This window comes from Silurus aristotelis, assembly GCF_946808225.1.
Source record: "Silurus aristotelis genome assembly, chromosome: 24".
Taxonomy (NCBI): Eukaryota; Metazoa; Chordata; class Actinopteri; order Siluriformes; family Siluridae; genus Silurus; species Silurus aristotelis.
In genome coordinates, this window is record NC_139597.1 from 18,517,983 (window position 1) to 18,534,188 (window position 16,206).

At 41.3% G+C, this 16,206-nt stretch overlaps 2 protein-coding genes across 4 annotated transcripts; one reads left to right on the forward strand and one right to left on the reverse strand.

The window, feature by feature from the left end:
* The first annotated feature begins 1,771 nt into the window (after positions 1 to 1,771).
* On the forward strand, positions 1,772 to 8,126 carry ngs (notochord granular surface). Of its 2 annotated transcripts, none has more exons than XM_083528562.1 (11): positions 1,772 to 2,252; positions 4,524 to 4,683; positions 4,770 to 4,919; positions 4,996 to 5,115; positions 5,345 to 5,440; positions 6,307 to 6,441; positions 6,536 to 6,646; positions 6,746 to 6,856; positions 6,924 to 7,048; positions 7,454 to 7,684; positions 7,767 to 8,126. In XM_083528562.1, the coding sequence occupies exons 1-11, from the start codon at positions 2,059 to 2,061 to the stop codon at positions 7,855 to 7,857; spliced, it is 1,524 nt and encodes a 507-aa protein (XP_083384688.1). In that variant the 5' UTR covers positions 1,772 to 2,058; the 3' UTR covers positions 7,858 to 8,126. The 2 variants fall into 2 exon arrangements, with proteins under 2 accessions (XP_083384688.1, XP_083384689.1); XM_083528563.1 differs by having other exon boundaries at positions 7,772 to 8,126.
* A 414-nt stretch (positions 8,127 to 8,540) lies between these two features.
* pgm3 (phosphoglucomutase 3) lies at positions 8,541 to 14,018 on the reverse strand. Of its 2 annotated transcripts, none has more exons than XM_083528477.1 (13): positions 13,825 to 14,018; positions 12,737 to 12,945; positions 12,317 to 12,501; positions 12,153 to 12,220; positions 11,881 to 12,014; positions 11,328 to 11,523; positions 10,648 to 10,805; positions 10,156 to 10,239; positions 9,965 to 10,063; positions 9,759 to 9,878; positions 9,509 to 9,631; positions 9,009 to 9,182; positions 8,541 to 8,816 (listed from the first exon to the last, which is right to left on the reverse strand). In XM_083528477.1, the coding sequence occupies exons 2-13, from the start codon at positions 12,941 to 12,943 to the stop codon at positions 8,727 to 8,729; spliced, it is 1,638 nt and encodes a 545-aa protein (XP_083384603.1). In that variant the 5' UTR covers positions 12,944 to 12,945; positions 13,825 to 14,018; the 3' UTR covers positions 8,541 to 8,726. The 2 variants fall into 2 exon arrangements, with proteins under 2 accessions (XP_083384603.1, XP_083384602.1); XM_083528476.1 differs by having other exon boundaries at positions 13,821 to 14,018.
* Positions 14,019 to 16,206: the final 2,188 nt, after the last annotated feature.

The window sequence follows — 16,206 nt, forward strand, 5'->3', positions numbered from 1 at the left end:
TTCACAACGGACATTGTCTCAAAGCAGCTTTACAGAAATTAACAGTCAAGGTGAATGGTGTGCATTTATCCCTGATAAACAGCCGTGGTGACTGTGGCAAAGAAAAAACCCCTTAGATGTCATGAGGAAGAAACCTTGAGAGGAACCGGACTCAAAAGGGGAACCCATCCTCATTTGGGTGACATCAAGAGTTTGATCATAAATCTTTCAACAATACAGAACACTGAAGAGTGAGAACTAACATGATTACTGGAGTATGTGATTATAAGTAATGTTCTTTCTACAGTCTTATACAGTCTTCATGTTTATAAAACTAGGAGCTACTGAGCTCAACATTTGTGATCATCACAGATCCAGCACCAGCTTCTCAATGCCAAAGCCTTTAAACACAAGGCTGAAGGCATATATGAATTTCAACAACACAAATGTACACATTACTGTACTGTATATTGTTTGCAAGAGACCAAACAGGATTCACACTTTTTCTCTACTGTACTAGTGTTCGTTCGTTTGCCTGTTTGTTCGTTTTTCAGAAATTATAATTCTGTGTTTTGCTTTGTCTGTATACGTTCACCAACCGAGGCTTCACGAGTTGATCTGATGCCGTACGTTAGATCGGAATCATCCCTGATATTTGCAAACCAGTGCATTCTTCAAAACAGTGTGTACAAACAGCACAAAACATTGGATTTCAAATCCTGGCAAAAACCTGAACTTTTCTCAAATCCTCAGTTTATCTCTAAAAAAGTAAGTATTTGTGTCAATGCCCCTTTGTCATTATTCAAAAACAACATCATCAAAATGTTTAGGCATGTCGTCAGTGTGATGGCGCACACTTTCAGAATTTCTTGATATAAACTATCAGCGACTGAAAATGCTTGAATTTCTTCTGTCTGGCATCCAGAATTTTAACACAAATTTATTTATTTGATTGCCTATTTGATTTATATTGATTGCAAGAGACCCGAAAGGATTCGCACTTTTACTGCACTGTATTAGTGTTTGTTCATTTCTGGGTTGTTGTTCGTACATTTTTAGAAATTGTAATTCTGTGTTTTACTCTGTTGCCAATTGAAGGTTCACGAGATTCACCTTTGACCTGTTTTAAAGAACTGGTTGATCATCGGTTGATCTGATGCCGTTCACTCGCCTTCATCAGTGACATTCAAGATTCAACTGCACATTTAATCAATTCAACACGTTTACACAACAAAAGTTTAATAGAAATTTTAGATGACAGATTCTGCCAACTGTTTGCAATTTGATCAAAGCAACAAAGAAATGTTCTTCTGATGTACAAGTGACTAAATGACGTGGAGGTTGAACAAGGAGTTTTGAGAATTTCATTTCTGATTTGAGAAAAAGCTCCAAAGCAACTGAGAAAAACTGTCTTACATCTGGTTGTAATGATATCGAGATGTTTTGGGGGTTAAGACTATTCAGGTGAGAACCAGTAGGCGAGAAATTGCTTTTATGACGCGAACGACATGACGACATGATGTGGAGGATGAACAAGTCGTTTTGAGAATTTAATTTCTGGTCTGAGAAACACTCCAAAGCAACAGTAAAAAAAAATTGTAAGAGGTGGATTGGTTCAGGTGGGACACCACTGAAGGTCTAGGAATGAATGATCACTAATACCCACAGTCACATCCCCAAAGTCTAGTGGAAAGCTCTTTCCAGAAGATTGAAGGTTATGATAATAGTAAACACAGCAGGTGGAAGGTGTGTCATTATTTATTACTAGATTATGAAGAACACATATAGGTGTGATGATGAGGGGTGCACATACTTTTTGCTCTGAGGGAACGTTTTATGAACAGCACAATTCTCATACTGATGCCAGTTATTCCGTCTATTTGGAGCAGGGAAAATCTTCTTCACAGAGGAGCGCCAGATGGCTGAGTGATTCGCCTTCGTGTTAAACTGAGACTCGACATTCCTCAGGGCGACTCGGGAGGGTGGATATAAAGAGGCACCGTGACTGAGGATCGACACAAACCAATTCCAGTTCGTTCTCTCCAGCGCAGCAGAGTGAAAGGAAACTCCAGCCTCAACATGAGTCGCAGCCCGGAACGCATCTCCTCGTACAGAAGGCACTTTGAAGGAGCTCTTGCCTCCTCCTCATCCACCTGCCACATCCGGGTGTCCAGTCCGAGTCCACGCAGACGCGAAACCCGTCACCGGTCCGCCAGCTACACCCGCAGCACCCGCAGGACCCGCTCCGGCTCCCGCAGCGCTCGTCTCACCGGGTAACACCACGGCCCTTTTTATCTTATTAACACGTCTCATGGTTTAGGAAACCCACAGGAACCTGACATCTCCTCAAAACTTCTAATCTGATAATCAAACAGGTTTAGAATATCCCAAAGAACGTTCATCGATCTCTACTCTACTCTACTCTACTCTACTCTACTCTACTGTACACTATTACTCTATTTTGCTGTACTTTTACTCTACTCTACTCTACTCTCACTGTATTCTACTCTACACTATTACTCTACTCTACTCTACTCTATTCTACTCTATTCTGCTGTACTCTACTCTATTCTACTCTATTCTGCTGTACTCTACACTATTACTCTACTCTACTCTACTCTATTCTACTCTATTCTGCTGTACTCTACTCTATTCTACTCTATTCTGCTGTACTCTACTCTATTCTACTCTACTCTATTGTACACTACACTATTACTCTACTCTGCTGTACTCTACTCTATTCTACTCTACTCTATTCTACTCTACTCTGCTGTACTCTACTCTATTCTACTCTACTTTATTGTACTTTACACTATTACTCTACTCTGCTGTACTCTACTCTACTCTACTCTGCTGTACTCTACTCTATTCTACTCTACTTTATTCTACTCTACTCTGTTGTACTCTACTCTATTCTACTCTACTTTATTCTACTCTACTCTGCTGTACTCTACTCTATTCTACTCTACTTTATTGTACTCTACACTATTACTCTACTCTGCTGTACTCTACTCTATTCTACTCTATTGTACTCTACACTATTACTCTACTCTGCTGTACTCTACTCTATTCTACTCTACTCTATTCTACTCTACTCTGCTGTACTCTACTCTACTCTACTCTGCTGTACTCTACTCTATTCTACTCTACTTTATTGTACTCTACACTATTACTCTACTCTGCTGTACTCTACTCTATTCTACTCTATTGTACTCTACACTATTACTCTACTCTGCTGTACTCTACTCTATTCTACTCTACTCTACTCTACTCTGCTGTACTCTACTCTACTCTACTCTGCTGTACTCTACTCTATTCTACTCTACTCTACTCTATTGTACTTTACACTATTACTCTACTCTGCTGTACTCTACTCTATTCTACTCTACTTTATTCTACTCTACACTATTACTCTACTCTATTCTACTCTACACCATTACTCTACTCTGCTGTACTCTACTCTATTCTACTCTACTCTATTCTACTCGACACTATTACTCTACTCTACTCTACTCTACTCTAGTCTAGTGTACTCTCACTGTATTCTACTCTACACTATTACTCTGCTGTACTCTATTCTATTCAACTGTTCTCTACGATACTATATTCTAATCTACTCTACTCTCACTGTGTTTTACTATATTCTACTCTACTCTACTCTGCTGTACTCTTCTCAAATTGTATTCTACTCTATTCTACTCTACATTACTCTCACTGTATTCTAATGTACACTATTACTCTACTCTGCTATACTCTACTTTATTCTATTCTACATTTCTCTCACTGTATTCTATTCTACTGTTCTCTACGATACTATACTCTACTCTTCTCTCACTGTATCCTACTGTAAACTATTACTCTACTCTGCTGTACTCTACTCTACTCTACTCTACTCTACTCTCATTCTACTATACATTACTCTGACTGTATTCTATTCTACTGTTCTCTACGATACTAATCTACTCTACTCTCACCCTGTTTTACTATATTTTACTTTACTCTACTTTGCTGTACTCTTCTCATATTGTATTCTACTCTATTCTATTCTACTCTACTCTACATTACTCTTAATGTACTCTACTCTACTCTACATTATTCTCACTGTACTCTACCCTAAATTACTCTACATTACTCTCACTCTACTCCAATCTACATTACTCTTACTGTACTGTACTTTACTGTACTGTTCATTGTTCTCTACTCTACATTTATCTTACTGTAATCTACTCTACTCTACTCTACTCTACTCTACTCTACTCTACTCTATATTATTCTCTCTCTATTGTACAATGCTATACTTTTACTTCACTCTAGTAGTTGTATTACTCTCTCTCGACTCTACGGTATTATGTATTACTCTACATTATTCTTCACTCTACTCTCCATGGCTCTCACTTTGCATTATACTCTATAATATTGTATAATCTCTACTACTTTTACTTCACATTAGTTTCACTCTACATTATTCTACTCTGCTCTACTCTCACCTGTCGGTCTACCATTCACTGTATGTTGCTTATTTTCTTTTGCTATAACTCTTACAGCAGCGTGAGCATGAGCGCTCTGTGTGTTGGTATGGGTCTCGGAGGAGCCCTGGACCTGGAAGCTGCTTCTGCTGCCAACCAAGACTACCTAAACACGCGCACAAGCGAGAGAAAGGAGATGATCACCCTCAACGACCGCCTGGCTGTCTACATCGAGAAGGTACGTCTGTGTCGTCTGTGTTTACTCGCCGTTCCCTGGTGCACTCTGCTGTACACCTGTAATTAAGTTGAGCAATGTATGTGTAGGTGCGCTCGCTGGAGCAGCAGAACAAGCTGCTCGAGACCGAGATCGAAGCGCTGAAGGGCCGCTACGTGAAGCCATCTGGCTTGCGCATGATGTATGAGGAGCAGCTGAGGGAACTCAGGAGGGTCTCCGATCAGATGAGGGTCCAGAGGGTAAGCAAATGAGACAAAATAAATCAAGTTGTTTATTTAAACAGTTGTCACAATAACACAGAACTCTTCCCTGAAGGACATTGCTTTAGCTGCCAAAGACGCCATGGTTGCGCAGCTGGAGATGATCAAGACCAAGTATGAGGAGGCGCTGGAAACCAGGAAAAAGGCCGAACACGACATTCAAGCATTCAAGCCTGTGAGTTCACTCCAATATCTCATTTCTGAGAGACATAGACCAGGAGTTTCATTACAGGCTTCACAGTACGACATGAAAATGACTCATAGACTTACAGTTGAACATTTTTCTTAGCCTCTTATGAGCTTAACCATGACCTTGTTTACATCGATAACAGCCTGGTGTCAATTAAATGACAAAACCCTTCACATGATGCTGAATGAAAATGTTTTGCTGTTTGGTTTGACAGGATGTTGATGCTGCTACGGCCGCTCGCATTGCTCTGGAAAAACAGCTGGAGAACCTGGAGGTAGAGATGGAGTTTCTTCAGAGGATTCACAAACAGGTGAGGCTGTCTTAATTTCCTGCTGTTTTCTCACTATTCTCTCACTCTACTCTACATTACTCTCATTTTGCTCTCACTCTATTGCGTTATGTTCTACTCTACAGGACTCTCACTATGCTCTCTCCTATTCTCACCCTTTTCTCACCCTACTCTCACTCTATATTCACCTTATTCTCATTTCATTCTCACTCTATTGCGATATGTTTTACTATACAGGACTCTCACTATGCTCTCACCCTATTCTCACCCTATTCTCACCCTACTCTCACTCTATATTCACTCTTTTCTTATTTCATTCTCACTCTATTGCGATATGTTCTACTATACAGGACTCTCACTCTGCTCTCACCCTATTCTCACTCTATATTTACTCTATTCTCATTTCATTCTCACTCTATTGCGTTATGTTCTACTATACAGGACTCTCACTCTGCTCTCACCCTATTCTCACCCTACTCTCACTCTACTCACTCTATATTCACTTTATTCTCATTTCATTTTCACTCTATTGCGTTATGTTCTACTATACAGGATTCTCACTTTAATCTCACTATTCTCTCACCCTATTCTCATTTGCAATATGTTTAACTTTACAAAACTCTCATTCTACTTTCATTCTACTCTCACTTAAATGCATTATGTTCTACACTACAGAACTCTACAGGACACTAACTCTACTTAAACTCTACTCTATTCTCACTTTACTCTCACTTCACTGCATTATGTTCGACTCTACAGGAATCTCACTGTACTCTCACTCTCTTCTCATTTATTTCTCAGTATAAAACGTGACTTCTTTTTTTTTTTTTTTTTTTCGGCTGCATTTCCATTCACGTGACATAAAACCTTGTTTGAAACTTGCTCAGGAAATCGAAGAACTCATGGCTCAGATTTACGAAACCGTGGCTAAAGTGGACATGGCCTTCGCTCTGCCTGACCTCGCGTCCGCCCTCAAACAGATCCAGACTCAGTACGACAGCATCGCAGCACGGAACCTGCAGGTAGAATCCGAACGACGGCTGTAGTTCCTGCGTTGCTTAATAAAACATGGCGCCGACTTATTATGTCTTCTGTCTTATTATGTCTTTTTTTTAGGATATGGATGCCTGGTATAAGACGAAATTCCAGGACTTAAACACGGCGTCGACGCGACACGTGGAATCGGTCCGCGGAATCAGGGAAGAAGTCATAAACTACAAGAAGGATGTTAGTGCAGTACTACTTTTGCTCGTTTCTATCTCACGTGGACGTCATGTATATATGTGTGTATGTATGTACTGTATATAAACGTGTGTGTCTTGATAGATTCAAAATAAGCAGCGAGAACTGGATGCTCTTAACACCAGGTACGAGACGCTGTTGGCTCAGATTCGGGACAACCAAGAGAAATACAGGAAGGAGGAAGAGGAGTTACAGGTAAGCCAATCTTCTGATGCACAGGCTCAATCACGTTGATAGAGGCTCATCGCGATGTGTTTTGCAGACCCGCATCGAGACCCTGAAGCAGGAAATGAAGTCAGTTAAAGAGAAGATCACTCTGCTGCTGAAGGAATATCAGGACCTCCTCAACGTGAAGATGGCTCTCGAGATTGAGATCACCACGTACAGGTACATTTTAATGAGCACCTGACTTGTACCATCTATAGTTCTTCTGGAAGCTGTGTAGGTGTAGATGTCTTTCGAAGATCTTGAGTGGCCTGCTATAGATCAGTAAAGCCTACTGGACATCTAGGGGATGATTTGGAATGCTGAGTGCACCTCAGACCTCCTGAATGAGGTCTGAGTGAATCAATGATCTCATTCATAAAACTATACAGTTGATGGCTGCTGAAGGGTCCAGCAATGGCAGCTTAGTGGTGCTAGGATTTCTCGCAACCTTCTGATCGGAAGTACAACATCTTGACTACTGAGCTATACCTTTGAGATATATGTTCTAGATATTTGTGGAAGTCTGAAATGCAAAACTTTCCCAATTGCACCTATAAATAATATTAAAGCGTTTTTCTTTTTCAGGAAATTGATCGAGGGGGAGGACACCCGCTTATCCACGATGGTCCAAGGCATGTCTTTGATGAGCCTCAGCCTCTCCGGGAGTCTCAGCACCGCAGGAGTGAGGGTGAGTGGAGCCTTGGCTGAAGGAGTCGGAAGAGCCGGAGCGTCGTCCTCCAGCCAGGCCACCACCAGCGAGGATTTCTCTCACGAGCAGGCTGTGGAAATGACTGAGAGGAAGACCGTCCTCATCAGGTACAAGTATCCATTCATACACCACCTTGAACCCCGTATTCATCTCCTGAATCCTTCTTGACGCTCTTCCAACTTTGTTCAGAACAGTTAAGACAGACGATGACGTCATTCAGAGAGACACGCAAGAGCGCACCATCACCATCTCCGGAGCCGCCGACGAGGCAGACGAGTAGCCGCAGACGACGTCGAGCTCAGAAATCCGCTCACATGACAGCCGTTTAATAGCCAATCATTTCTAGCCATTATTACTATTTTGGAATTGTTTATCAGAAAACACGAACGGACCTGTATTACAGATGTGAAGCTCCGAAATCCGATCTTGTGTCGTCCGACGCAGCTCGTGCGCTTCGATTAAACCGCTAACGCACGTCTTCTAGCTTTTAACCCTCTGGTGTCATCTCTGGTTCAATCACACGCGTGAAATAAACATGACTGCAAAGCATCTTTTCTTTATTGTCCGCCTGCTTTTATTTTATACACATGACCAATTAGACGTGATAAGGTCAAAAGTATTGTCTCTCTTTTCCAAAGTGTTCCCACAAACTTGATGTTTTTGGATGATTTTCACATCATTAGGAGACCCAAACCTGTTCCAGCATAACAATGTGCAACCTGCAAAGCAGCTCCATGAAGCAATCAGTTGGAGCGGAAGATCTCCAGCAGGTCTCCTATAGAGCTATAAACCTCATTGGGGATGAAATTGATTCGACAAAATCTAGTGGAACATCTTACCAGAAGATTGGAAACTTATTATTAAAGCAACTTTGTGTGGAATTTGAAAAGCACACACACCCTGACCTTACGGTCGGGTGTCCACAAACGTTTGGACTTGAGTAATCAGAGATCAAGCAGAAAATTTTACAAGATTAGTTTTTTTTTTTATTGTAGTTTTTGTTCTTTTATGATTTTTTTTAATACCAAAAATATGTTCACAGTTTATATTAAACCATACAGTACGTGCAATCAGGAAGTGCAGCAGTGAATCGAATTGAATCGAATCAAATCAAATCGAATCAAATGATCAACGAGTTCACACTCTGTGTCAATTCAAAGGCTTCGGTTCGTCTCCGACTCCTCCGGCGAGCCGATATACAGCCAGACTGACTTGATGTGCCAGGGCGTCTACGCTCTCCTGCATGACACACATACACACACACACACACACACACACACATACACATACACATACACATACACATACACATACATATAACTGATCTGATACTAAGCAAAAAGACTGATCGTGAGAGATAGGATAGTGTGTGTATGTGTATGTGTGTGTGTGTGTGTGTGTGTGTGTGTGTGTGTGTGTATATATGTATACCTGGGTGTTGGCTTCAGCATACACCCGGACCACGTCCTCGGTGCCGGAGGGTCTCACAAAAGCCCGGGCTTGTCTGTATTTCTTGACCAGAGCGTCTATGGAGTCTTGTAACCCGGCCGGCGTTACGGCACGTCGCTCTGCATCCGTCGTCTCGATCACCCGCCTGTCTGCTACCTGAACGTAATAAAATCAAATAAAACAATGAAGAGAAAAAAAATCATTAAGGTCTCTTTACACAAGGTGCTGTGCTTAAGTGCTCATTTTTTTGTCATACTTTTGCAACAGATTTGGCGTACAATTTATACTTAAGACACATTAAGTAATTGCACGTCATTAGATGCCATTTAAAGTATGCTTTTTCGACTGTATGCAAATGAATATTTAAAAATGGGAAAGTATTTGAAAAAAAAAAGGAAACAAATAAATAAATAAATAAAAAGGCATTTTAAAAACTTAAGATTGGAGAAGAAAAGCTCTACAAAGAGGCTCAAACAAACGACCTTGACTTTGAGCTGGCGGTTGGGCAGGTCGGTATAAATGGAAGCCCAATCCTGAACACTCATCCCTCTGACGGCCAGCATGGCTTCGATTAGGAGCATATCAGAAATGGCGTCACCTGTAGCCTTCAGCAGGAACACCACATACAGCGGAGATATTAGTCTCAATTTTGGCACAAAAACAATCCATGTCCATTTATACTAGTTACAACAACTTGAAGTGATAAAACAGCTGGTGCTGGTGTTCACGGACCTGATTGATGAGGTTCACGGTGCTCTTCAGAAGCTTTCCCGCACGCTTCTTCTCATCGCTCGCGTTCGACTCTTCGGCCAGCTCCCGGATCTGCTCCTCTGCTTTTTTACTGAAAAGAACCTTCACCGTAGCAGAAAGCAAAAACTAATCAGATTCTACTTTAATTTGCCCTCAAACGGCCGGGATGTTGTGCGCGTTATATTTACCGTCCCGTGGCCGTTGGCTTCGAAGTAAACGCCGACGTCGAATTTCTGAGCCTCGTGATGCAAATGTTTCACTCCCGTCTTTGTACAGCAGACGGTAACCTAATCGCGTAGAGGAGAAAACACCCGTCATACGTCAGCGAGCGGGACGTATCTCCTAATAATGCGTGAGAGGAAGAGGTCTTCAAAACCACCTTCATGACGTCTTCGAGGTATCGTGTAGAGCTTCCGTTGGCGTACGCCGTTTGAACCACGGCGACCTGCAGGTTCAGCCCCGCCTACGGAAACACGTGTGTGAAATTAAGGTGAAGCATCATGAACTGGTCAGGTACTGATGCAGGTGACATCAGGAGGCCTGGGGGTGTGTCCCAATTCATCAAATTATTGAAATCGAGATTGCAACACTACGGAGGCCGAGGCGCGTCCTGAGAGACGCATAGAATACAGTTTAACATGGCAGAGGCAGAGCTGCGTCTTCCTGAGGACGTCCCATACAACCGATTTATCGGAGAACTCATATGAGCGGGTGTCCGAATACTTTTGTATTTTGGCCGCTGTATGGGTCGAGCTCATGATTTTTATATATTTTTTAAAAATACATCAATATTTATTTATTGTCATTATTGTGTCAGAACGAATCCCAACCGGAGGATTCGTACAGAACGTGAGACCGCATGCGTTCGTACCTCCGTCAAAAGCTCCTTGAGGTAGGTGCTAATCAGGGTAGCTATTTTATCGCCGTCCAAAAGATGGAAGCGTGCGTCGGAGTCGCTGTAGTAGTAAACGATTCGGTCCGCGTCGCCGTCGAAGGAGCAGCAACGCTGACCCGGACTCATCTGCATACCTGGAGAGTTAAACAAAGAACGAGAGAAGAATCTGTTCATCCTTTCATTTATTTATTTTTAATGCAGGTGTTTGTTTGTTTGTTTTATATACACGTCACTATGCATTAAAATACATCGTTAAAACCGATACACAGAAAATAAATAGAACTAGAAATTACACGGTAGGACCAAAAGTTTGTGGACACCTGGTCGTAAGATTTGCATCTGCTTTTCTCGCTGATATAATAACCTACGCTCTTCTGGGAAGATGTTCCAATCCCAGCCACACTAAGCTACCTCCCTTTAGAAAGACCCATAACCCCATAGCTGCTTAGATGTACAAATGAGATCATGCCAAATGTAAATTATCGGAAGGTTCACATCCGGGTATCGTCGAGCGAGGGTCTATTGACCCTCCGTGCTGTATCATGGCTGACCCCACCTTCCTAACACAAAGATACGTGAAGAAGGTATTTCGCTGTGATAAAGTTTGTAGAAAGAAACACATACGGCTGGAAAAGGCCGGCCGGGATTGCGCGTACCTCGCGGAGCTTTCTGCTGCACTTTCACGTAATCGGCGCCGCACTCATAGTTGAGTCTCCCGCTGCTGCCGTCATTAAAGATCTCCACCTGCAGCTCGGGCTTCAGGAACGCCTCCATTTCTCTCATCTTCAAGGCCCCGATCCCGTTAGCCCCGTCCACCAGCAGCCTCTTCTGGTCGAGGGTGCGCTTCGTGGCCTGGGGGGAGACACGATCCGGATCGACTTGATTAAATTAAAGCGTGAAGAAAAAGTTTAACCCAAAAGTATTGGGACACCAGACTTTTCCAGCTACATGTGTTCCTCTAAAAAAAAATAAATAAATAAAAAAAAAAATAAAAATAATAATTTTACCAGAAACTTGAAGGCACACGATTGTATATGAGGTTTTAGGACATGGGTTGGAGTGGAAGATCTTATGGAGCTCCACACCTTGTGGAATGGGATGCTCAAGAAACTAAGCACATCCCATGCTTAAGCTCGGGTGTCCCAATACTTTTGCGCAGAAAGCGTATTCGCTCCTTGTAACCGATCGGAAAACTGATTCTCATCTTACGTTCTTCGTGAGCTCCGCGAACGCCTTGGAGAGTTTCTCGTAATATCCTTGGGTCGTAGCGTCTCCGTAGCAACCGCCGGTGTTGCGACACAGGACCATATAATGCAGCTGAGGTGTGGTCACCAGGCCAAAGTCTTTATTAAACACACACACACACACACACACACACACACACACACACACACACACAGAGACCAACACGGAGCGATTCAAATTTGAATATAATACAATTAAAACCTAGTTCTCTTAATGAGCAGTATCTGTGAGCGCACCGTGACTATGGCCTTCTAAACAGGAAACGCCATCCAGCACGGCCCGGGACAAGTTCTCACTGCTTGGCCTTAGCAGAAAAATGTACAACCAGTCAGTTTGTACACGTCTACACTTCATTTGCTTATAATAATAAAAATAATAATAATACAGCTCTAAAGGATACCTGGTGTCTCGGCCGATTAAGACACTCGCTGCCTGAGCCATGTCGACGCCTTCGCTCTCGACGATGCCCTTCAGTACAGCGCACAAATCATCCTGGTCCGCGTTGGCCAGCTGAGTGGCGTAGCCTTCCCAAGCCGGAGTCACCATCTCCCCCATCGGGTCGATCAGCTTCACCCCGTTGTCCTCCTGAGATCGCACAAAATGAAAGAAAACGATTTTGAAAAATTACAAAAGTTTGTGGACACCTCAGCTCTTTGACAGAACCTCCACTCAAGATCTTCCACTCCAACCCCATATCTTCAAGGAGCTGGCACAGTGTCGTCGAATTCAGTGCCATTCAAAGACGTCCTAAACATTTATCTGCTATTTGAATAGTCGGGTGTCCCAATACTTTAGGCCACACCGTTGACGCACCACCCACCTCTGGATTGTGAGACGCCGTGACCATGACGCCGATGGTGGACTTGGTTTGCTTGGACCTCAGCGTGGCTAGCAGGCCCATGCGGAACATCACGTGGTCCAGACGATCGGCGGAGGTCCGGAACCCGGCCGTTCCGTACTGAAACGTCAGCCCCTTCGGTTTCGGGTGGAGCGCGGATTTCTGGGAAACGTCCTCGAACTGGGCCATGGCTAAAACACAGAAATTAAATACACTTTATCTATTTTCATAAAGCAGAATATAGGGTAGAACCAAAAATATATGGACACCCCACCATCAGACCGAAGACAGAAAGTAGATATTTAAATACAAAAGCATTATCTAGATCGAAAAGGGTCTGCGAGGGTCTTCCGGTTCATTCCAAAGGTGTCCAGTAGGGTTGAGGAGGTCATAGATCTGTGCACAAGTTCTGTATGGAGGTCATGTGGTGTCCAGGAGAATGGTGGAACACAATTTGGGAATCTGAGTGCTTAGGGAAATTGTAATACTACAGCGAATGGAGACTAAATACAGGATGGTCCTAAAGAGTAGAACCAAAAACCAGCTGGTATTCCTGCCGACCTGCCTCATTTAGACAACTACACACTATCGGGCCAAAAGTATTCAGGCACACAACTTTCCCCATACGTAATTTGTGGTTCTTTACTGTTCCCACTGAAAGGCACACAATAGTATAGAATGTCTTGGAAATTTTTCCCATTTATTAAACTAAAAACCTGGACAAAAACCTCCTGTGCACAATTCCAGCTCCATGAAAAATATGGGTAGGAATAGAAGATCTTTGAATTCTTATTGAACACCTCTGGGATGAATTGGACCTGGTCTGGTGAAACATCTTCCCAGAAGAGTGGCTCTTATTATAACAGCAATTGTGGAATGGGATGTTCACAAAACACAAAACAATCACAGTCAGGTGTCCATAAACTTTTGGCCATGCAGTGTAAATCCAAAAAAACACGTTAATTTAGTAACATATTTATAATCCTTTTTATATACAAACATCTTCATTTATAATACCTAATTTTACAAATTAAAAAAAATTAATCATTTCTGTTGTTATACTCACTCACTCGGGTGTTGTCAAACCAAATCTGAAGTGAATGGAGTTCCTGCTTCCGGGTTGATGATGTGGCCGGTTGGCGCATGCGCAGTCATAAATAAGACCGTCCTCTCTTACTAAGTGCACTATGTAGAGTGTAAAATCAGAGCTCTTTTTTATCGCTTTTGGGATCCGGCCGACTCGAGGGGCGCGTTCATGGAGACTGCGCATGCGCCGATCTGTCTGTCTGTCTATCTATCTATCTATCTATCTATCTATCTATCTATCTATCTATCTATCTATCTATCTATCTATCTGTCTGTCTGTTAATCTAAATGTCTATCTATCTATCTATCTATCTATCTATCTATCTATCTATCTATCTATCTATCTATCTATCTATCTATCTATCTATCTATCTATCTATCTATCTATCTATCTATCTATCTATCTATCTATCTATCTATCTATCTATCTATCTATCTATCTGTCTGTTAATCTAAATGTCTGTCTATCTATCTATCTATCTATCTATCTATCTATCTATCTATCTATCTATCTATCTATCTATCTAGCTAGCTGGCTGTCTGTCTGTCTGTCTGTCTGTCTGTCTGTCTGTATGTATTCAATAAGTATGTGTGTAAAAAAAAGTCAGTAGTTTGTTGTTTGTGTTCACATTTATAGATTGTTGAAAATTCACCTTCAGCTGTTTAAACAGAAGTCTCGCTGTACAGCATCTTACTGAAGGAGACCTATTTGTGCATTTAAACTTTGTGTGTGTGTGTGTGTGTGTGTGTGTGTGTGTGTGTGTGTGTGTGTGTGTGTGGGGGGTGTTTTTCTAAAAGAACACAAGAGTCGCAGCTGCACTGGCAAGGCACAAAAATGTGGGTCTTTATGCTGGATTCCTGTCTCATGCTGTGCTCACAGACACACACACACACACACACACACACACACACACACACACACACACACACACACACACACACACACACACACACTCTCTCTCTCTCTCATCAGACCTGTGGCTTCTACTACAGCTTAAATTTAGCAACAAAGAAAAAAAAATGCAATTAAAATAATTTAAAAAACATTGACAGTAACAGAATGTTTTTAATGGTTATAATGGGAATTTTATTGATTTGAATTGAAACTGTAATGGTGTAATGTAACCCTGTAGGTGTGTACTGGTATTATGTTGCCTTCTATTGATATCAATACCATTAAGGACCAATAGAACACATTTAGGGACCATTGGGGTCCCCAAGTCCCACTAGTCCCAGTTTTCTCAGTCTTCTCACAGGTTTTTGTTTTCACTCCGACGCTCTACAGTCCTGCTGTCTCTTAGTTACGTCTGGAAGAACAAAAGTCCAGCGAGATTTAACAGCAGGGCCGAGACAAAGATCGGAAAGATTGAAAGAGGGCAGAAAAACGAATAACACAAAATCTTTTTATACTTGGGATACAAAAGGGATAAAAAAAAAAGTTGTTGAATCACTTGCTCATGAATAAATCTTCATGCCCCCTTTGTGCTCTCTCTCCGTCTCTATTTTTTTTTCTCTGAGGAGATAACAAACCAGAATTTTAGGATAAACCAGAATTTGGAGATTCTCTGATTTCAGAATTTTCGAGACAAGAAGTCAAAATTCCGATATAACCAGTACGGATTTTTACTTAATAATAAGTCAGGAAAGTTAAAATAATAAAGAATTCTAAGATAATAAGCAGAATTTTGAGATAAAAGGTTACAATTTTGAGATTAGTCTGAATTTTTAAGATAAGTCTGAGATAATGAGTAAGAATGTTTTAAATAAAGTCCGAATTTAGATTAAGTAAAAAAATTTAGATCATATGTCAAAAATGTTAAAATAAGTCAGAATTATTAAGACAATAAATCAGCACTTTGAGATAATAAGTAAAAATTGTAAGATGTCAGATATAGAATTTTTTAATATAAAACATAAGAATTTTGTGATAATAATTTAGAATTTAGATAATAAATAAAAAAATCTGAGATGATAAATCGGATTTTTATAACAAAAGGTAAGCAAATTTTAAGATGGCAGAATTTTTTGTCAAAATTCTGTGATGTCAGAATTTTTGAGATAAGAAGTCAGATCATTCTCAACATTTTTGAGAGACAAGTCAGAAATCTGAGATAATTAGTGAGAAATCTTGAGATCATAAGTCCAAAGTTTTGGGATAATGAGTCAGAATTCTGAGATAAATTCGAATTATTGAGATAATGCGTAAAAAAAAAAAAAAAAAAAAAAAACGAGATAATGAGTAAGAATTATTAAGAGAGATAATAAGTCAGAATTTTGTGACAGTGCATCAAACAGCCCAAACAAAAAGTTGTTAAAGAAATCTTTGGGCCCACCCCCCCATGGCCTCGCTCCGACCCCCTAACCAC

What these genes read in the sequence shown, in the direction of transcription:
- ngs (XM_083528562.1), top strand. Translation starts at nt 2,059, where the DNA reads ATGAGTCGCAGCCCGGAACGCATCTCCTCGTACAGAAGGCACTTTGAA. An exon ending in CGCAGCGCTCGTCTCACCGG is followed by an intron (nt 2,253 to 4,523) that starts GTAACACCACGG and finishes TAACTCTTACAG; the next exon opens with CAGCGTGAGCATGAGCGCTC. An exon ending in ATTGAGATCACCACGTACAG is followed by an intron (nt 7,049 to 7,453) that starts GTACATTTTAAT and finishes TTTCTTTTTCAG; the next exon opens with GAAATTGATCGAGGGGGAGG.
- pgm3 (XM_083528476.1), bottom strand. Translation starts at nt 13,899, where the DNA reads ATGCGCCAACCGGCCACATCATCAACCCGGAAGCAGGAACTCCATTCA. An exon ending in CCGTGAACCTCATCAATCAG is followed by an intron (nt 9,632 to 9,758) that starts GTCCGTGAACAC and finishes TTCCTGCTGAAG; the next exon opens with GCTACAGGTGACGCCATTTC. An exon ending in ATGCTGAAGCCAACACCCAG is followed by an intron (nt 8,817 to 9,008) that starts GTATACATATAT and finishes TGTGTCATGCAG; the next exon opens with GAGAGCGTAGACGCCCTGGC.